This window comes from Poromitra crassiceps, assembly GCF_964638095.1.
Source record: "Poromitra crassiceps genome assembly, chromosome: 3".
Classification (NCBI taxonomy): Eukaryota; Metazoa; Chordata; class Actinopteri; order Beryciformes; family Melamphaidae; genus Poromitra; species Poromitra crassiceps.
The window spans coordinates 60,061,405-60,084,225 of record NC_139625.1 but is presented as its reverse complement, the minus strand read 5'-3'; the positions used below and the strand labels follow the sequence as shown (position 1 = coordinate 60,084,225).

The 22,821-nt window shown below is 43.8% G+C and overlaps 1 protein-coding gene across 1 annotated transcript; it reads right to left on the bottom strand.

Moving 5' to 3' along the window:
* Positions 1-1,235: 1,235 nt before the first annotated feature.
* lancl1 (LanC antibiotic synthetase component C-like 1 (bacterial)) lies at positions 1,236-21,296 on the bottom strand. The gene is made up of 10 exons (XM_083632512.1): positions 21,220-21,296; positions 20,726-20,872; positions 20,364-20,481; positions 14,450-14,660; positions 11,202-11,349; positions 9,751-9,897; positions 7,487-7,669; positions 3,989-4,165; positions 2,941-3,013; positions 1,236-2,457 (listed from the first exon to the last, which is right to left on the bottom strand). Exons 2-10 carry the CDS (start codon positions 20,810-20,812, stop codon positions 2,381-2,383), a joined length of 1,221 nt encoding a protein of 406 aa, XP_083488638.1. The 5' UTR covers positions 20,813-20,872; positions 21,220-21,296; the 3' UTR covers positions 1,236-2,380.
* Positions 21,297-22,821: the final 1,525 nt, after the last annotated feature.

Below are 22,821 nucleotides of genomic sequence, written 5' to 3'. Positions count from 1 at the left end.
ACATGCCTGGGAGACCACGCCCCTGGACAGATGAGCTCTATTTTTACTCCCATTTCTGCTGGAGGTGTTCAGTTTCTCCTCAACCCAGGATGGGAGGTGGAGGTGGAAGGGGGGGTAGGGTGGTGGAGGGGAAGAAAGCGAAGGCTGCAGCTCCTCGGGACTCTCTGGTAGACTAACCCCCTCACAACCCACCCATCCCACCATGCACCCTCCTTACCCCTTTAAGACTGCAGCTGGGTCAGCCTCTGGTCATAAAGAAGCAGGTCGCAGGCGGGCTTAAAAAAAGAGCCATGGCATTGTGTCGCTGTTAGTTTTTCAGCGTGTTACGTGAGCCTTATTTGGAATAGAGACCGGGCCAGTTGAGCCAAGAGTCCCACAGAGGAGTTTTGACACACCAGTCACATATGTGGACTCACTTGCCTGCTAAATTCATTTAAAGCAAGAGGTTATGGGTGACATAAGTCACATCTGGCCTGTCTCCTTCATTTTACTGCATGGTTTACATGGCGTTTTATTGAACTGTCAGTATCCATATCCAGAATAGCTATGAAAAGTGCATAGAATGAAAACATACATTTGACCTGTAGAGCTATTTTTAAAATGACCAATTGTTTCAAGGTGAATTGCTTTATTGCGCCTGATGAAGGTGAAGTCATGTGACATGCCATTGACAAGGAGGCAACTCTCTACTGCCCCGCTGTGGCTTTTCTCTGCCGCTGCATAAACTCATAACCTCAAAACAAACAGAATTAAAATCTGCTCTAGTCTAGAGCAATAGCTGTAAAAAGCTACAAGGTTTATTATTCAGTTAGTGCAGAGGACAGGCCACAGTTTACATTACACCCAAATGTCACTGTGTTTAGCACTTTCACTGTGTCCATATTACATATTTTAGCAATTCACTGTTTTATATACAGTAAAACATGACTAGCTTGGCTGTTAGGTATATTCTCCATAAAGAAACATTATAGAGTGCCTAAGTCACAAGTCACGCCCCCTTCCGGGTTCCACATGGAACCTAGGAAGTGAATTTCCCCATTCATTTTCCACTGACGTTACAGAAATCAGCAAGTGTGAAGAGCATCCCTGCGTAAAGGGCGCACCTTCAGGGTGACCAAATGGAGCCAGATTTTTGAATTAGGTAATTAGGGACAATTAATTGCAGAATGCACAGATTAATGGCCGAACTTGGTCATGCTGCACAATGGCTGCGCAGCTTCACCGTGCAAATCAGCCCGGGGCAGAGCTCTTGCAGTCTGTTGAGGAGCGACGCTACAGCTCCAGGGAGAGGGAAATCTTTTTTTTTTTTGCATGTTTCACAAATCCAATCGCGCCAATTCTTTGTATGTACATCACACACATAGATGCTCATGTTTTTGTAACTGTTGGTGAGCTATTTTCCATTAATTTTTACGACATTTATGAGTCGCGGGAACAAAAGACACAGAAATGTCTGTCCCTGCTGCTCTGGCCAGCCTGCAAGCACACAGTCCATACGGGTTGGGCGTTCAAGAGCGCAACATTTACACTCGATACACTGCACAGGTATTCCACTAGTGAAAAGAGGACTTGGACAAAGCAAGCGATTCAGGTACAAGATGAATCACGAGACACCAGAGATAGAACAATTGACTCGGACCAAAGACAGACATTTTTCCCCCCCTCCCTCTCGCGTGGTTTGTCCATGTAAAACTCTTTTCATAAGGATTTTACGAAACGTTAATGGCAAAAGTGAATTGGGAAATTCACTTCCTAGGTCCCACGTGGAACCCAGAAGAGGGCATAACTTAGGCACTCTACAGAATAGCAAACTAAAGCATCCATTCCTTACAGAATAACAGAAACATATGCAGCTGTAAAAACAATTGTTACAATTATCCTACAATTACGTCTTAAGTCCGAAATTGCAAAATTACTTCCCTTCCGCTTTGTTGCAACTTTATTCAACATCTTATTCGCACTTTATTCAACACCACAATCTGAGCAACATATAAAGCAGTAGTATTAATGCATGTACATAAAAAGGAACCAAAAATCTAGAGAAGCCCTCTCCTTTGACACATCTTTGAGATAATTAGGTAGTGGAGCTGCGGGTAAAGGATTTATCCTGTTAATAAGATGTCAGGTTCCCAGTGAAGAGGACTAGATAAGACATGGCACACTGTCCAAAGCAATAATCAAAGCCAACCACTGTGACGCAAACACCATCCAGTCAATGACATGAGACCCCGCGGGATAAGGAGTTGTCAAAGTCCCCGGATATCATTTATGGCGGTTTATGAGTGCATGAGTGTGAGAGACAGAGAGAGAGAGGGGGCGTGGGACTTCTTCTTGTCATGTTTTCCATATTGTGGGTGGGGAGGGCTGTCTGCAGATACCTTTACACCTCAAAAGCTGGGAACCTTGATTTCATTGGCTGCAGGAGGTCGGTCAAGAAGTAGATGGTGCCTGCCATGCCTGCAAACAGGAAGAGACACAGGAAGTTGACACAACTGCATTCCATCACTATTACAGGGACAAAAATAAATGACTTCAAATGAGATATATGTATATAATGTATATATACGGTATATGAAGAGTTCATTTGCAAAAGCAGGTATCTCCGTTTGGATTTTTTATCATTTTATTTTATATATTGATGTATTTATACTGCAATTAATTTATTTTTGGAAAGTTTGTATTATCAATCATAACTAAAACATATTCATCTGATAATTTTCACATAAATCACCTCAATGTTTTCTATGTGCACTCCAGGGAGTATCAAACAGATGTTTGTTCATTTTAAGAATGGCGTTTATCGGTTTTTGCAAATTAACTCTTTTATATATATATATATATATATATATATATATATATATATATATATATATATATATATATATATATATATATATATATGATGTGATATTTTGGCGAATGGGCCATGTCATCACATACCTTCAAAAAGGGAGAAGGGTCTGTCTGGCGTCCTGCATCCGTGTTTCCCATAGTTCATGCACCAGTCTGCAAACTAGAGAGAGAGAGAAAGAGAGACAAACAGAGAGAGACAGAGAGAGAAAGAGACCGACAGAGAGAGAGGCAGTGTCACAACACCATTCCCATTCCATTACAACAGGAGGCTGCATCTCGCCCGTCTCAAGAGAATAGCAGCAATGTCAACAACTGCTCAAAATTGTGCCCCTCTTAGCGAAATACTAGCATCTGTCACGGTATCAGATTGTGACCACAATGTCACTCCGTTGCGCAGGGGAGCATGTAAGGGAGCTTCGGTGAGACATCTGAAGAGTCTATTTCCATCCGCTATGAATAGATCCATATTAATGAAAGTACACATGGGACTCGTGCCACCTGGAACGCATCCAAAGGCCTCTGAGCGACTCTGCCTGCGTTGACGCCAAATCGCACCGACAGCTACCAACCCATTCATAATAAAGATGAGAGGAGCACGCTTCTCAACTGCCCGCTGTTTCGTGAATAATTTCCGATTTGAAGGCTGGCGAGCGGCTCACTGTGTTATGACTGGCAGTACTTTGAAGGAAGTTTAATATAAGACTTTCACATCTTACATCAAAGTCGCAGGGCGCTGGGCGGATCAGCAACATGCCACATTACGAGATGAGCTCTTTTGCTTGTTGTGACTGCATTACACAGACTGACAGAAATATAGTGGGTTGGAAGGAATGTGTATAACTCATAACTCTGGCCTGGAGGTTACAGAAGCAGGCTTGTGATTGGCAGGTTGCTGGTTCAAATCCCTGGACCAGTGGAGGAATGAGAAATATACTTTTTTTTTATATAGTTTCTTGGCATACAACCCAACCAGATGGTTCCAAGACAAGCAAAGTACCAAAACGTTTTTGGTACCTAATTCAGATATCACTTGATTATTACACTTTGCAGTTGTGTGACTACTCAAACGGCTGTCGGAATGGATGCAGATTACATTATGATGTCTAGTGATCATGTGTCTTTTGTGCACGCTAACCATGCAGGCTCTGTACAGGTGCTTGGGGTCGTGGGTGTTCCGGTAGAGGGCCAGGAAGGCGTAGGCATTGCCTGCAGCGCCGTGGCAAAGCCCGTAGCCCTTCTTCAGCAAGCCGAACCTCCATATCACTTCCCCACACTGCAGGGCGTATTCCATGTACTGGGGCACGCCGAAGGTCTGGAACCAGGAACAAAGGAGAGGATGCATATTTAGGATGGGACACTCTATACTCATTTTGGGAAAACTTTGCTGCCTGAAACCCATCAATTTGTCAATATATGAAAAATACAGACGATTCTATCCTCACAAATAAGCCAAGATGCAAGACAAGACCATTAGATTAGATACTTTTTTTGTTAATTTTTTGTTTTGCCTTTATTAGATGGGAGGCAGACAGGAAAGGAGAGGGAGCGAGAGAGGGGATAACATGCGGCAAAGGACCCCGGGTCGGATTCGAACTCGCGTCGGCTGCGCAAAGGACTGAGCCTCCATAGTGTGCGTGCTACCAGGTGAGCCACCAGGACGCACTGATGATTCATACCTTTAATAGCAAAAAGCCACTAGATGCTTTCATTTTATTCCAGCATTCATTTAGTAAGACTGGAAAGTCATGGTTGTTGTGAAGCTTAATGGGCACGAGATGATACTGGCACATGTGCAAGGCCACAATGGGAAACCTGTTATCCTTAACAGCCAGGGGCTCTAAACTTGTTTGTTTTAAACTTGCAAACATGTTTTTCACATTCAGGTATCGGCATCTCCCAGAAATTAATCCGTAAAAAAGCCTGACAGCAACACAAAATCATTTGGTGTCAAAGTTCACCATTCTTCACTTTATACATGAAATCGGGGGCTGTAAGCTAAAAAGTTTGCAAAGTGCCCAAGCAGCACTTTGAATGGGGGGTTGTAAGCTAAAAAGGTTGCAAAGTGCCCCCGCAGCACTTTGAATGGGGGGCTGTAAGCTAAAAAGGTTGAAAAGTGCCACCGCAGCACTTTGAATGGGGGGCTGTAAGCTAAAAAGGTTGCAAAGTGCCACCGCAGCACTTTGAATGGGGGGCTGTAAGCTAAAAAGGTTGCAAAGTGCCCCCGCAGCACTTTGAATGGGGGGCTGTAAGCTAAAAAGGTTGAAAAGTGCCACCGCAGCACTTTGAATGGGGGGCTGTAAGCTAAAAAGGTTGCAAAGTGCCACCGCAGCACTTTGAATGTGGGGCTGTAAGCTAAAAAGGTTGCAAAGTGCCCCCGCAGAACTTTGAATGGGGGGCTGTAAGCTAAAAAGGTTGAAAAGTGCCACCGCAGCACTTTGAATGGGGGGCTGTAAGCTAAAAAGGTTGCAAAGTGCCCCCGCAGCACTTTGAATGGGGGGCTGTAAGCTAAAAAGGTTGAAAAGTGCCACCGCAGCACTTTGAATGGGGGGCTGTAAGCTAAAAAGGTTGCAAAGTGCCACCGCAGCACTTTGAATGGGGGGCTGTAAGCTAAAAAGGTTGCAAAGTGCCCCCGCAGAACTTTGAATGGGGGGCTGTAAGCTAAAAAGGTTGCAAAGTGCCACCGCAGCACTTTGAATGGGGGCTGTAAGCTAAAAAGGTTGCAAAGTGCCACCGCAGCACTTTGAATGGGGGGCTGTAAGCTAAAAAGGTCGCAGAATTACCCCCGCAGCACTTTGAATGACGCCATTCTTCTAAATGCTTTCTGTGTCATGATGTCACATTACATAATGAGGTACACTCTAATCCAGATGTAAACACAACACAGAGAGCCCTTTAAAAATAGAAATCAACACTACTTTATCAACTGTGTCAGGCAGCATGACTATTTGATCTGCTGTAAATACATTACTGCTTCACAAAAACAATACAAACAAATAAATCCTCTACACCACTAGGCTTGCCGCGATTTTAGGTGTTACCGGTGTTACACGGTGTTGGGGGATACACCGATTACATAACGTGCCCACCGGTAACACCTTTTGTTTTTAAGGAGGAAGAATTGAAAGGAAAACTCCGCAGTTTCAGCGTGCGCCGGTGTAAATTACAAGCACTCCCTCTCGGCTGCAGTGTGGCTCCGCTGTTATGGTTAGACCAGCAACTAACGTGAGTTAACGCTATACATCTTATGAACACAAATGATGCGCTCCTCATACACATGTAGGTAAGACCCTTCGCTAAGCCTGCATGCGTGTGCATACTGTTGTCACTGCGGGCCATCTCTGGAAACGCCTTTTTTCCACAGCGAAAAGTCGATGCTAACTTAGCATCAATGCTAACGGGAGGGAGGACTTACCAGCATTCAGTCATTGCCTGCTTACTGCTGCTTGCTGGTATTGTTAATCCCATGTCAGAAAAAGTCTCCAGGTGTGTCGCTAACGTTAGTTTCTTTTAAGAAAGATTGTCTCCAGGGGCCTCTGAAAAGTTGTCTTGAGTCAGATGTAGCCATGAGTTGTGATGCAGCCAGTGTTGTATGACTGTGAGCGTCCATGCTAACGTTAGTACTTTAAACAGCAGCAGCGTGCGTCTTGTCTCTATGAACCTGGACGGTTAAAGCATAGACTCTTGCTTACTTTAAAACTTGTATTATCAACATACATATAACGTAACGTTCGCTCTAGTCTAGCTGCTATGGATACCCGACTGGTGTCTCACTGTTATTGTTCCCGGGAACAACATGCACTAGTAGGAACTAACAATCCTATTGTTTACATTTCCCGGTGAAACCGGTAATACCGGTGAGGTCACGTGCTTATTATTCGGTGTGAAAATGTTCACACCGTGGCATCCCTATACACCACTAGATGGCACTATGAGCCTGCACAAGAAAAGTGATTTATTTTTGCTACATGTTGGATTAAGGGTAGACGCTATATTATGAACAAAAACTGGGGGAAGGAATATGAAACAAACGGTCTTACTGAACAACTATGTTTTAAGGTAGCATAGAGCTCTTGATAGCTTAATTCCTCTCGAGTGTCAAACAGTTTCATGTCAAAATGAAATAGCCATCATTTGTAAAGCATGACTTGTCTCTTACGAAATGATTGATAGCACAAAATGAAACCGAATGTCACTTTATAAGGATAGTCGGTAAGCTAAGTCACTGATTGGCAAAATGAAAACACATTTAAAGACGGAACCTCTATATTTTAGAGCAGAACACATTTTCACATCACACATTAGGGCCACAGATCCTCAGTTGATAGGTTTTTTCTCTCTGACCTAAATCTGACAATATGTTTATTGGTAGATATGATTTTGTCCAGAATTAAATGACTTCTCTGTATTGTAGGTAGAGAGATAACAGTAAAACTATGATCAAAAGAGTAATTCTTCTACATTCGCTAATCACTACCCTGGAAAGCCCTCAGGTGGTCCCCACACCCTAAACTGAGAAACACTATTTTATAGACAATGAATAATAACCATCAGATTGACCCCCCCAAATCTATAGTGAGTTATAGTGTTTTGAAACAGCAACCCTTCACTTTTAACTTGCCACCTCAGCGCTCACCTTGTAGGCCTGCAGAAGCATGTAGATCACCCCTGGGCATCCATGGCACCAGTGCACCAGCAGGTCATGCTCGTCCCCGATACCGGGGGGATAGTTTCCCGAGGGGAACTTGAGGCGGCAGACCAGGTCCACGCTGGGCTTCACCAGCCTGTGCACCCTCTCCTCTCCAGAGACAAAGCCTGGCTGTGAGGAGAGAAGATTACACAATGTTATAGAGAAGACTAGCGAGCAACAGGTGGCAGCTTCAATACAATTCTAATTAGCTGCCAAGAGACAGACTGGCTTCTAGGGTTGTCACAAGTATTGAAGTATCAGTACTAACAATAGGAAACGGATACTCATTTGCAACAGTATCAATACCAGCAGTGCTTACTCTTGATGAAAAATCAAACATTAATTCTCCGCCTCCACTAGCCCCTCACACACACACACACACACACACACACACACACACACACACACACACACACACACTAGCAGTCAGCTGGGTTGTTACCTCAGTCAGCAAACAATGCTACAGAGTGGTGCCGACGAAGGGGGCAACACGTCAAACTTGGCGAAGCACCTTAAGGACTGAAGCGGCAGTCTAGTCTATATAAAGAATTTTGAGAGGTTAGCGAAAGCTCCTGTTTCAACATCAGTGAAGCATTAAACATTTATCATAAAATGTTAATGTACCCTGCACACCATCCGTTTTACTTTAGCTAGAAAACCAAACATTAGCTACAGAGCTAGCTAACGTTACCGGACTGTCTGGTTTTCAGATGCATTGTCCTGGCCCGGTCAGATGGCTCGACCGGATGTTGAAATGTCCTATAGACCGTTTCACTGGAATTCTGTTGCTAGGGAACAGTTTAGACCCTAGTTTATTTCCTGTCAGTGTCAGCTATTGTATTAGCAAACACTTTAACAGGAAATAAGATAGGGTCAAATTTAAAGTGTTCAAGTTGTCAAGTTGAAATGGTCTATTAAAAATCATTGTCAATAATAATCCACTAACTCTAGCCCTGCTGATTACTATCATTAGTAGGTATATGTTGCTTCAACAAACGACCAGAGCAGGGGTAATCTGCTGTGTAAGTGAAAAGTTTTTAATGAGTTTTATCAGGCCTATGTTATGGAGAAGCATGTGTCTGTCTGTCCATCCATCTGCCTTGTTTGGTATGGAAGATTTTATCGCATATTGATATTTTCCTGGGTATTGTATGAAAGTTAAAAATTCTAGTATTGCGGTGCGTCTGGGTAGTGTGGAGGCAAAAGCACTCGCCTACCACCGCGGAGACCCGGGTTCAATTCCCGGCAGCGTTACATCTGGCTTGGTCAGACGTTTCTACCGACACAATTGCTCGGGTCTGTGGGTGGGAAGCCGTTGGGGTATGAGACCTGGTCGCTGCACTAGCGCCTCCTCTGATCAGCCTGTTCGGGGGGCGAGGGGAACTGGGGGGGAATAGTGTGATCCTCCCATGCGCTACGTCCTGCTGGTGAAACTCCTCACTGTCATGTGAAAAGAAGCAGCTGGTGATTGCACATGTATTGGAGGAAGCATGTGCTAGTCTATGGTTCTCCCCAGATCAGCAGAGGGGGTGGAGCAACAACCGGGACAGCAGGGGGAATTGGCCAAGTACAATTGGGGAGGAAAAAATAGAAAGACATTCTAGTATTGTGACAACGCTACCGGCTTCTGCGGCCAAATTAACTTTTTGTCTCATCTGCCAAGGGCTGGTAATCTAATAAATGTACCTGCCAAGAATAATTTTTACAAGCCAAAATAATTAATATATTTTCTTCAGTTTCCAATCCTATTTTGTGTTTAGAATCAAGTACTGCCAGTTATTATGTAACAGATCAAGTTTGTAATTCATTATGAAGAGCAACAGAATTCAAAATTACAAGAGAGCAGGTGACCCTTATAATTGATTGATCTGCCAAGACAAACTCTACCAGCGTTTGGCACTTGTTAATTTTGGAGCCTGCCTACCAACCATTAATGAGAGTTCCCGTAGAAATTGTTGCGGAAGAAATTGGCATCTTAAATCAAGCATGAAAAATGTCTCTGAATTTGTGTATGAGTGTGTTTGTGCCTCTTTGATAAAGGACTGGACTATATTATTTCCTGCAAAGGCTGTGAAACCACTAGAAACTATGAGATCAATGTGATGGAAAAGGAACTGAAGAGACACGATGGGAAAAACACAGCGCTGAATTCAACCGCCCATCCAGAATGAAGAGAAAAATATGTCAGTCTGTGTTCCCATGGGCTTCACCTGCATGAGGAAGTAGTAGATGCCAGCCAGACCGTGAGCGGCACCGACGTACTGCTCCTGGTACCACTCGTACATCAGGGGGCTCCGGTCCTGGATCCGGACCCTCCTGGACAGGTTCTCGCCGGACGCCAGCACTGCCTCGTTAATCTGAGGAAGGAACCAACATATCGGATCGTAATCCCACCTCATCTGTGTGCATTGAAGAACTCAATAGAGATGAGTTCAAGTTAAGTGGACTTTAATGAGTGCAAGAAAGAGACAATTACGCAACAAATAAGATTCCACATGGTAAATGGACTGCATTTATATAGCGCATTTATCCAAAGCACTTTACAATGTGCCTACATTCACCCATTCACATACCGAAGGCGGCAAGCTGCCACGCAGGGTGCTGGCACAGCCATCGGGAGCAATTTGCGGTTCAGTGTCTTGCCCAAGGACACTTCCGACATGCGGACTGGAGGAGCCGGGGATCGAAAAAGCGACCTTCTGATTGGTGGAAAGCCCGCTCTACCTCCTGAGCCACAACACCCCACATCTTAGGTTCCAAGATGGTGCCGTACTATGGTGACTCGGACTTGCCGTCTCTTATCTTGTGTCATATCTTATGTCTTACTTTGTTTTCTAGAGCAGTAGTTCTCAAATGGGGGTCCGTGGCACTTTGCCAGGGGGTCCGCGAAAGGTTTTCAGGAAAATAAAAATAAAACTTTTTTTTTTTTTTACAAAAGCTTCATAGTTCAATGAAAATATTGTATGCTTTAAATCTAAAATGGTTCATGGATTACATTCTAATCTAACAAACCTATCCATTTAAAAGTCAAGCACGTTACCATGGAAACAATAGCTTAGCCCAAAATCGCAAATCAGAATGAGGGGGTGGTCCCCGGTAGATTTTCTATCTTGTAAGGGGTCCTTAGCGGAAAAACATTTGAGAACTTCTGTTCTAGAGAAATCAAAGTACACACATGCACATCTCTTTTCCAGGTGCTGAGTCAAAATAGTTACTTCATGAGATTCAGGAAGACTCGCGACACTATTGGTAGCTCCCAATATTTCTTGTTTTATTTTACATTAAAAATGACAACGTTTCAGCCTGTTCTTGTTCCCCATGTTCTGAAAATTGCAAAATAAATTATTGGGAAAAAAATTACGTTTCGAGCCCTCACCATTGGGCCAATGGACATCGATGATAGTCGGTGGCGACCACCATAAATAGGTGTACCATAAACTGCCCTTTAGCATTCTCGCTAGAGCGTCTTGCCTCCCACGCCGGAGGTACCGAGTTCGATTCCCAGCTGCAGGGGTCTACACAATGTGGGTTTACACTCAACCTTCCCCCGGATAAACAAAGTTTAAAAAACAGAAGTACGGTACATCTGCAAGAAAGGATAACTTCACTTAATAATGTTCACTCACACTTGAAACGCGACGTGATTCTGACTCTCACCCACCTGCTGTATGTACTGCAGAGGGATCATGTCTTGTCCGAGCTGCTGGTTGACGAAGACGAGGGAGTAGAGGTAGCCCATGCGGCCGTACAGCAGCTCGTCTGGCAGCCCACCCGAGCCCATCACCACAGTCTGGTGGAGCTGCAGCAGTCTGGGGGAGATGAGATCATTATCACATTATTATGCAGTCGCCATGACCTTGTGTCGTAGCCGGCGCTCACATCCAGTCAAAAGTGGTGCAGACGTAACTGGTTTGGTGAGAAGGGCTTATTGTGACTGAGGGACTGTGAGTGTGGGAAGCTTTGACAGCAGTGCCCATCAGGCACAGTGTGTTGCACAAGAGGGAACATCTTATCAAGAAGCTACCAACAGTCTAGACATCAACAGAGAAACACTGCAACAAACAAAACTGAACAAAAAATGCTGGTGGTGTACACACACATGTCCCGTTATTTGGAAATCTCAAACATATTTTTAGAATGCCGGGTAGTAGTGATGCGCGGGTCAGGGTTTTTTAAGGCCCGCCCCAACCCAACCCATCATTGGAGCCAGCCCGCCCCGCCCAGCCCATTAAAATATCTGAAAATTCCGAACCCAGCCCAACCCAGCAGCCCGCAACGGCCAATTTAATGTAATATGTCTCCGGACTCAGGAGGAGCACAGCAGAGCTTCCAAGGTGTGCAAAGTAGCTAATAACTCTGTCTCTCTCCCCCCCTCTCTCTCTCTCACACACACACACACACACAGACACTCACATGCTGCCGTGCGCGACAACAGTTGTACTGCTCTGGATGAGTTGCGCGGCTGCTTTCATGTCGGTCTTTCTTAAATTAATTAAGCTGGTAGTGTGCAGCAGGTGTGCAGACGGCTTGCAGATACGGCTTTTTTTAATTACCTCATGCGCTCGCAGCCGGTCACGTAGCCTACTCACGTTGCAGTAAAGTTGACAAATAGATCACAGTCGAGTCCACAACAGAAAATCTGCGGTGGCATTAGTTTTATGGACACTTCAAATAATAATTACAGCGAATAATCCTTCCAAAATGTTTGTTTTGAGAGCACATAGGCTACCTCATTGAAGCGTTTCTTTACTCCATGTAGGCTATAGTATAGAGAGTGCAGCAAGAGTCTGTCTGATTGTGTGTAGACCTACGTGTGTGTGAGAGAGAGTTCACGGTTAATTACTCTGCGTGTTTCACTGCTCTAAATTATTTAATAATGTTGCTTTGTCACGTTCTGAGCCTGCCCCGCCCGCACCCGCAATATTTTCATAATTTGCCAACCCAGCCCGCCTGCGGGACCCGGCGGGTTCTGGGTGACCCGCGTATCCCTACCGGGTAGCCAAATCCATTTTGTATTTTTGAGAGCTCATAATATTAGCCAATACCTACAGTTCAAAATGTTAGCTACAGTGTTAGCTACAGCTCATAATGTTAGCTACAGCTCATAATGTTAGCTACTAGCTAGTGTTAGCTACAGCTCATAATGTTAGCTACAGTGTTAGCTACAGCTCATAATGTTAGCTACAGTGTCAGCTACAGCTCATAATGTTAGCTACAGCTCATAATATTAGCTACAGTGTTAGCTACAGCTCATAATATTAGCTACAGTGTCAGCTACAGCTCATAATGTTAGCTACAGTGTCAGCTACAGCTCATAATGTTAGCTACAGCTCATAATGTTAGCTACAGTGTCAGCTACAGCTCATAATGTTAGCTACAGTGTTAGCTACAGCTCATAATGTTAGCTACAGTGTTAGCTACAGCTCATAATGTTAGCTACAGTGTCAGCTACAGCTCATAATGTTAGCTACAGCTCATAATGTTAGCTACAGTGTTAGCTACAGCTCATAATGTTAGCTACAGTGGCCTTTTGGTGGGATAAATACATATGGAGGGATAAATAAAGCATGCAACCAAGTGTGTGTCTTGAATTGTTATAAGCTATGTTGGCCTTTACATATTTGGCTGTTTACAGTGTTAACAGATGTTAAAATATGAAGAATTAACATACGTGTATTCGTGTAACAGGTCTAGAGGTCTACTTGCATCTTTAGTAGTATGCAAGTACCTGCAAGTACCATCATCCATTACAAGTACTTCACAGTATGTGTACTGTATATGCAAAGCTCTGTTGGTAGTATTCATTTTTGGCCAACAAACAGAGAAAAGAGAACTCCTTAACATGAAAGTGACATTGGGGTAGAGAGAGTAGGGCTGGGCGATATGACTGCAAATCATCAACATAATTATTTAAAACTTTGATCTCGATTACGATTAATAAACGATTATTTATTAAGTAAATTTATGAATTAATTGAGCAAGATTAAGTTGTTTATAGATTAAGTCGGTTATAGGTTCTAAACGCCTGTTTCGATATATTTCCGGTCAATTGCCCAGCCCTAGGTAGGGCTTCACAGTATTGGAAAAAACTGACATTGCATTCACTGCAATATATTGTGTTTCTGCTATATATAAATATTGTGATATGAAAAATACAGCAATTTCCCCCAAATGACTTGAATAGTTCTATCAAGCCTTGCCCCTTTAAGAAGGTGGCCTAGTGGGTAACCTGCATGGGTGACGTAGTAGTAGGAAGTCAGTGTAGTTTTAGCCGCAGCCAAAGTCAGTTGCAGGATGCCAAGTGTGTAAAGTTACTATAGTTAGAGGGAAAAGAGCTTAGAATGTCACCGAGCGCCCGTGCATTATGTTCACTGCTGTACCGAAATAAAGGGCCAGACTTCTTCACTGCCAAGTTGGTCCGGACTCTAAAAAGGTTGTTACCAGCTATGAGGCAGGCTAAGCTAAAACAGGCTAGCATAACACCAGAGGCTTCCTGACTACGGTTTCGGAGCCGGGAAAGCTGGAAAGGTAACATACCCTTAAATCAGAGTAAATTATGTTATATCAGACAGAGTTCTCTTGTACAGTAGTCATGGAAAATGAGAACCGTGTGAGTTTTCCATTTGTATCAAGCAGCAAAAAAAGTGTGTGAGCTAATTTGCCTTACTTGACATTGCACATCCTAACTATCGGAAAAACTATCGTGCATGCGCACATTGCGATGACGATGCTGGAACGATATTGTGCAGCACTACATTGGGGATTAATTGAGTATAGGCAAGTGAACAGGAACATACAAAAAAAAGGAAAACAAAGGCAGAAAGCAAAAATAGGATCCATCATCAGAAGTAAATGAGAGTTGTCTGTCCAAACACCTGACCAAACTGTAAAATCATATTCGAGCCTGACCTGTTGATGCACTCGTCAGCCTCTTGCGCCCTCTGTAGGCGATAGTAAACCACCGCAGCCACAGCCAGAGGCCCTGCATCGCCGCACAGGAAGGTGACGTCATGGCGCCGCGTCAGACACTTCAAGCTGTGGCTCACGTAGTCCAGAGCCTTCTGGAGGAAGGAAGGCTCTCTGAACACACTGTGGAGGTGCAGGTAGAGCAGAGCAATACCTGTGGATAGACAGATGAGATGGGTGTCACTGTTTTACCATTTTGGTAGGATGTTTTTTTGGGTGTCTTATGTATTTCCGCTAGAAATGTTTTCTGTCAGGATGAGAAAAGCCTCAGAAACCATATCTGGGGGTGTCCGGGTAGTGCAACGGTAGATTCCCTGGACTGCAGTTGTTGCTTTCTTTGACACTACGGCCGTGGCCACAGTGATCAGTCAGAAAATTGACAGAATTATAAAACGGATAGATGTATGTCCATTGCATGTACAAGTAACCTACTTGTACAGCAGGTGGTGGTAAGCACCTTGAATGTGTCAGCGACCCGCATATAAACCGAGAGAAGAAAGCTGCCGTTAGCTCTGTGCGCTACGTTACTTATGTGTCAATAAAATGCCACTGAATGACCAGATTGATGTAATTGTCGGCCAGTTCGAGTCATGCTGTTTCCATGAAGCCCACCAGCTTTGGTATTTGTTGGCTAGTTGTTGATATTTATAATGTTAAAATAACATTACGTTTAGGGATGCACGATAATTATCGGACCGATAAATTATCGGCCGATATGGCCATTTTGCGTTATTATTTATTATTCCGATAATGGCCTTTTTCCGATAAATTATCCGATAATAATCCTGTTTATTTTTTGCCTCGGAAGCGGAGCTTTTTGTTGTCGCACATTCTTGACATCACAGCTGTGACGCAAACATGGCTGCTGCCAGTGTGTAGTGTGTTGCTGTTTTTCAGTTTCACAATGATCAGAAAGCTACTGTAATTTGCAATCCATGTCCCACACAGGTTCCGAGAGAAGGGGAAACCTCTAAGCTGGCATTACGTTAAACCAAAGCTGGCGATGATGCAGCGGATATGTTTGTTGTTTGTGTTAGCGAGTTTTGTTAGCATTAGCTCAGTCGTAGCGGGCCTACCCTGCAGGCTCGTCCGCTTGGCAAACTGTGACATTTACAGTCTGTGGCTTGTGATCAAACAGCCCCACAAAAGCACTTAATACACAGAGCTTGCGTAAACTTATAGAAACTAATGGAAACCCCTTTACCCGAAATGAAACATCCAGGGATTGTGTATTTAACTCCAAAAAACCACTCGCTAACGTTAAGCTAACCGCGCTAGTTAGCGTCAGCTGCGGGACAGAGCCAATAATGAAAACAAAGGAGCAGTCGCGCACATTAGGCTACATAAAAAGCATCAGTCAGTCAACATTACATAGTGCCTTTTATTTAATCTGGTGGCAGCATTTTTCAGTAAAAAGTGAAACGACACAGATGGTTTATAGTGCCTGCCCATGGACTGTATATATGCCTGCCCCATTCATTGGGCCCAGGCTACAATTCACTGAGAACTGGAACCAATGCAAAATTTGAACAGATCAGTATGACAATAAGAGTCTAAATTACTATGCCTTTTGTCATTGTGTTTTATCTGCAGACTAAGCAGCTTGGCTTTCCGTTCTATAAAAGCCTTTATTTTTGTATTGACTATAATTGAGTGATACACTTTATTAAAACAATCATATTATATAAGAAGTTTTCTTTGTTTTGCGTTCACAGTGATGTTAGTTAGATTTGGTTAGGTCAGAGCTATGCTCACTACATCCATACATCTACCCTAACCCTTTTTTAACCCAAGGTGTGCATAAAATACAGGTTAAAAACTAAAAATATATATATATATTTTTTTTTATTATAATAATTATCGGTTATATCGTATCGGTTATTGGCCAAGAAGAATATATTTATCGGTTATCGTATCGGCTCTAAAAATCCATATCGTGCATCCCTAATTACGTTATATCGATGCAGACAACCTGCTCAGCCATTTCTGCTCTGAGAACACCTCCCCGACTGATTGGCTAAACGGATGGTGACTATCCGTCCATCCGATATGTCCATCCAAAAAAAGTTCAGCCCTCTTGAACTTTTCTATCCATCAAAACGTATGTAAATTTGCTGGATACGTACGCTTCATAGGCCTGGACGATATGGCAATTTTTTTTATCACGATATGTTTTCTTATATCGATCGATGTCGATATTTATCGCGATATACATTTATCAATAATACTAATTGCACATAAAAAGCACATGAAGAATTTTAGGGGCACAATTAAAATTCAACGCAGAGCGATATAGAATGTATTCGATACGACTCTATTAATCTCTGACCGGTTACAATTAAGTTGAATTCAATTCAAAGTATTCTCATGAGAGAGGCTCAATGCCGCTCATTGGCTATTGTTGTCATTAAATGATAACCCTTTATTTAGTTATCTGTTTGTCCATACTATTCACTTATGGCTTTTTAATGTAACTTGATCTATTTGCATTTTCAGCTTATTATAATTGTTCTATGCTTGTTACTTGTTTTCCCTTATACCACTGGTCTTTGGTGTGCTTATTCTGTTGTGTGTATTGCATTATGTTGTTTTAATGCAATGAACTTCTTGGTCCAAGGCTAGGTGTTGATTATGCAGCTATAGTTAGCTGCTGTTGGTTTGATAAAGGAAGCAAAGACTGTTTAAACCATAGATGTGTAATGTTATTCGGATAGCTGCTATAGATGGTCTAACAGATAGCATAACGTTAGCAAGATTGTCAAGTATGAAGATATTAACGTTAGAGCGTAAGCTAACGTTAGCGTTAGCTAACGCGATGTAGATGCTAATTTGATACCATTCATGACAGCCAGCTACCGCTACCCATAACCAGAACTACTGTCTGCTGCAGCTTTATCTCCCGTGTACAAATCCACGGCCTGACATATTTTACTTCCATCTGTTTATGTTACTCTTGCCGGGCCAGGCTCTAACTGGTTAGCCGATGGCGAGGCTCTGAGCACTGAGAAAGGGATTCTTCCGCAAACGCGTGCATCACATGGTTTATTTTCCATTGATGCCATTGGTTCCACTCAGTGTTGCCTTCAAATACCCCCCAAAAACGACATGTTATTCACAATAAGCATTGCTGTGCTAAGTTGCGGTCATGTTTCTGAGGGGTTTTGAACGGAACACTGAAAATATTTTATCGAAATTACAGCTCATAAATTTATCATCGTTATCGTGGCCGTTTTTTTCGTGAAAATTTTCGACATCGTTTTATCGCCCAGCCCTAACGCTTCATCAGTGCTCCACCGACAGACGGACAGCTGTCTTGAAATTTTTTTTTTTTTTTTTTTTTTTAATTTTCCCCCCGATTTTTTATCCCATTTTTATCCCCCGTTTAGTGCTCATTTGAATTACTCAATCCTGGTTGCTACTCCATCCTCTGCCGATCTGGGGAGAGCCGAGACTGATTCCATGCATCCTCCGAGACATGGGCAGTCAAGTCAGCCGCTTCTTTTCACCTGCCCGAGGGAGCTTCACCGGTAGGACATAGCACGTGGGAGGTTCACGCTATTCCAACCAGTTCCCCTCCCTCTGAACAGGCGCCCTTAACGATCAGAGGAGGAACCATATAAGCAACCAGGATGTTGCATGTTTTTGTGAAGGGGGTTCCTATATGAAGGAGACCCCCGGGAGGCACGGGGAGAACATGCAAACTCCACACAGAAAGGCCATTTTGCCGACCCCCACCCGGGTGGTGGGCACTCGAGGACATGCGGACGGGCACGCATTCCTTCAGTGTTCACATCGGCCTAGGTGGGAATCGAACCCACGACCTTCGAGCTGTGAGGCGATAGTGCTTACCACTGCACCACCGTACCTCCCGGCTGTCTTGAAAATTAATGGAAGTGAACAGATAAATAATTATGAACGCAGATGGACAGACACCATCGATCAGTGTGGCCACCACCTAACTCTGCCATGTCTCGTCACTCGAAAAAACATTAACTTTCTAGTAAACAAAGACACCATACACCGTGTGCATCTTCCCTCCACCCACCTCTATGAAGTTACCAGCAAATAGCCGGCTCTCAGCTGCACGTAATTGTGACTTTACGTCACGCCACGTAACAATCTCTAAAAAGTGTTTTGGTCACTGAGCTTGTAGCATGTAGAAGTCATGCTGATTTCAACTCTGAAATCGTTTTGAAATCTATTCCTTGGTTGCTGAGAAATTACGTCACCAAGCTAATCAATTATGATTATTAAACTCCATTGTAATCTAGCTAGACTCCATTTCCTGCTCATCTGCTCGCACGCATCCTTGGGTATGGACTAGTTTTTTCAGTAGTGTTTTTTGGAAATACAGACAAGGTTAATTTTGTTACTACAAACTTGATATTGGCCACAACCGCGCAGCGTTGCTCGAACGCCCCACCCCCGACTGTAAGAGCTAGCAGCTGGAGGCCAGCGACCAGAGCGCCCAGCTGAGCGTACACAAATGCCGGTTCAGTTGGTTTGCATATTAAAATCAATGCGGTTTAAGCTCGTACACCGGACCAGACAGGCAAAACCAGAAAACAACCCAACTCTATTGTAGACTAGCATGGGCTTCCTCCGATCCATGTGTCACCTAGGGCTGGGCGATAAAACAATAGCAATATATATCGCGATAGAGACGTCATCAATACAATAAAAATATGCTTCCATAGGGACATTCGATAGAGCGCTTCCCTCTGCTCCGTGGCTCATACAGCCAATCATGTACCTTGTTACTACAAGTGACACGGAAACAGCCAATCATTTAACAGACAAACTCCGAGTGCACCCTCCCCCACTTATAAACAGCCAATCATATCCCTTGACATGGGCAGTGCTAGTGACGCGAACAGCAAGTTTGGTTTCACCCGGCACCACACCACCATGGTGAAACAGAACAGGAGGAGGAGATGAGTAGAGGAATTAATTGTTAGTAAAGGGGACCCCGAAAGCAGAACACGTTGTCTGTAAACATTACAAATAATTTGATGTGAGTGAGCTTCAATTCATGTTAACGTAGATGGACGTGTTAACATGTGTTCTATTAATAGCGTTACCGTCACAAGCCCGCAGTCTTCTGTGCCCGGGACATAACGTTAATGTTAGACACCAACGTCTGCAGTGTTACTTTGCGGAGTGCGGGGGAGCTCATTCACTGATTCACCTAACGTTAACCCTACAACCCTGAAATGTACGTTACCAAATGTTTTTTTAGAAGGCTGGCAACGCTAGGCTATGTCATCAAAATAAAACGTCCATGTCTGTAAAGTACTGCTTGCAGTTGCACTCAGAGCACGTACGTTTTTTTTAAATAAAAAACGGGTCAAAATTTGTCAATAATTATCGATGATATGAAATATTTTATATCAATATAATTTTTTATCGATATCACCCAGCCCTAGTGTCACCTGACATCGATGAGTTCCACTTGCACGATGTAGCGCGTGAGAGGATCACACTATTCCCCCCAGTTCCCCGAACAAGCGCCCCGACCGACCAAAGGAAGCACTAGTGCAGCAACGAGGACACATACCCTTAATCCGGCTTCCCACCCACAGACACGGGCGGCCAAGTGTGCCTGTATGGATAACCGACCAAGCCGGAGGTAACACGGGGGCTCGAACCTGCGACCCTCGTGTTGGTAGGCAGGGAATCTAATCTACCGCGGCTGCACTACCCGTACGCACCCCCCCCCCCCCTTTTTTTTTTTACTATGTTCTTGTGTGTAAATATCTTATGAAAGCATACATACACATTGCTATGAATAACTAAAATATTGTGATATTTGATTTTGACAATATTGCACACAGCAGAGGTTTCGTCTTGTCCTCACCTGACCAGCCGGTGTAGCTGGTGCAGTCTCTGGGGTCAGCAGACTTCAGCCCATTTTCCATGACAGACAGAAGCTCGCTGACCTTGCTGCTCACCCGCTGGGAAAATGCTTGTGTGAGCTGAAGGGAACAAAAAGGACCACAATGGAAATAAGCTCTTGGGCTTTATTGTATTTTATCCTTTTGACAATAATTCTACAACGATATGACGCCTCCTGGTGAGACTGTGCATATATTATGTATGTTATATATTTTTACATTGTCAATACAGAATTTCAGTCAGCCAATCAATCAATCAATCAATAAAAAATAAAATAAAGATTAGATGCACATTAAAATATGCAGTGCATTCCTGATACATTACCTTCCCCTGAGAATCAAACAGTGCTTGTGTGGACTCAGGCCTCCCATCGTAGTCTGCATAGGGATTCATCAACGCTCTCGTATCCATTTTACAGCGGAATAGCCTCTGGCTCTGGTGCTTTTTAATTAGGCCAGATACAAAATAAATCTGCAGAAAAGAGGTGGCAAAACGACAGGGGGGAGAAAACGTGAGTAACGTTATACAGTGAGCTAACGATCTTATAACACTATTGTCCGCAATGTAGTACTAGCTAGCTAGTCGTACAGTACAGCACGCCATTCTGTACGGCCCCACACACCCACACGCACCGTTGCTGCACAGACTAAACACAGATTAGCGTAGCTGGCTGCAGCGGCTAGTTAGCTTAGCTTCACCGTAAACTCTAACTAGTCGCTGCAAGCCCAGCGGTAAACGTGACATACAATGATTAAATGCAATACTAAAGCACGAATAAACACCAACATCGTATAATTAAAACTGCGTGATAGCCCTACCGCTGCAGGTGATGTAACGCTAGTACTGTTGTTGATGAGAGCCTTTCTTTAGCCTTTCTTCTCTTCACGGGTGTTGGTTCTAGTGGATCGTTAGCTAGCGCGATGCTGCCATCTGCTGTGTCGGATGTATTAATACTGGTCATAAAAGGGTATTTCTCTACTCCAGTGCAGTGGTTTCCAAAGTGGGGTGCACTAATCGGGTAGGTAGGCTATAGCAGGTGAGTGTCCCAGCAAAATGAGGACTATAGTTGAAATTTAATGTTTTTTCATTCATTCAGAGTTGGGAGTGAGATATTAAAATGGGGATTTCTGTTTTGATCAAAGGGCTATCGTCACATAGCCTACACTCACGAGAACTTTATTAGGAACAACATACACTGGGTATCAGCTTTCAGCTCATTGTCAACACTACCAAAGTGCCATTGCAATTGTAAATAGGCTGCATTCCATTTAAACTGGGAGCTGGGGATTTCACGGTTCAAAGGTCATGAACAAGGTGATGTCACCCTGGATTTTCTCTGATGAACTCGGGGGAGCCTCACCAGCCCCAACCTCAAAAATCCAAGATGGCTGCTCCGCACTTCAACAGTAGGCTATTTAAAATCCTAGTAAAAACTGTTTATTTAGTAAAAAGACAGACGTGCTAATAGTGGCACTTTTGTCTTTTGTGGGTCTCATTAAATCAGTTGTACATACAGTACTGTCTAACCTCTATCTGTGTGGACAAATAATAGGCTACATTTTTGATTTCTTTGGCAAGCTACTTATTCTACTTATTGATGGCCCGAGATCTACCGGTAGATCACTATCTACCTTGGCATAGGCACCGGAATGAGGGGGACAAACGGACAATTTGACCCCGGCCGCAACATGAGAGAATGGAAAAAAAGAGAGGAGTATAAACAGCGCAGCGGCAGCCAGCCGAGCCCCACCTTATGTGCCATCTCCGACCTTATAGCCTACATTAGCTAGAAAAATAAACGCGCAGCCAAAGAAGAAAAGGTTTGTGCAAAGCAAACTTGTATGTGCAACCAAGCAACGGCAGCCTACTGTTGCTGCTACTACTATTGCCTTGCCAGCGGAGCTGTCAGAGGTGAGAGACCAGGGTTAGGGTTAGGGGTAGAGACAGTGCAGCTCCACCACCGGCCCGGCGAGGTGGCCAGAGAGTGCCAGAGTTTTTTGACTAATAAAAAACAAACAAAAAATGACTGGTTTTGGTTTGGTTGATTAATTGGTTAGCGGCGAGCACCGGCGACATTATAACAATTAAGGCGCTTCCCGAGTCATACCCTTTTTGGCCACTTGGTGGCAGACCACTGTGCTACATCACTGTCCCTCCATCTCAAACTCATTCCGGCGCCACTGTACCTTGGGCACCCCTGATCTACATCTTATGCATTGCACTGCTGCCACACAACTATCTGATTGTATACTTGCATGAATATGAAGGTGTACAGGTGTTCCTAATAAAGTGGTGTGAGTGTATCTCCCCACCGTTCAAATAATATCCGAATATCTGAAGGGATGCTCTCTGTGAAAAATCAGAAGCTGGTCCACTCAACTTTCTTTGCCCGGGGGCCACTTTTGTACAATGATAGGAGG

Excerpts from the sequence above, each read along its gene's own strand:
- lancl1 (XM_083632512.1), bottom strand. The coding sequence starts at position 20,812 with ATGGATACGAGAGCGTTGATGAATCCCTATGCAGACTACGATGGGAGG. Across the intron at positions 14,661-20,363 it reads CAGCTACACCGGCTGGTCAG|GTATTGCTCTGCTCTACCTG; the intron begins GTGAGGACAAGA and ends GTCTATCCACAG. Across the intron at positions 7,670-9,750 it reads TCTACTACTTCCTCATGCAG|CCAGGCTTTGTCTCTGGAGA; the intron begins GTGAAGCCCATG and ends CTCTCCTCACAG.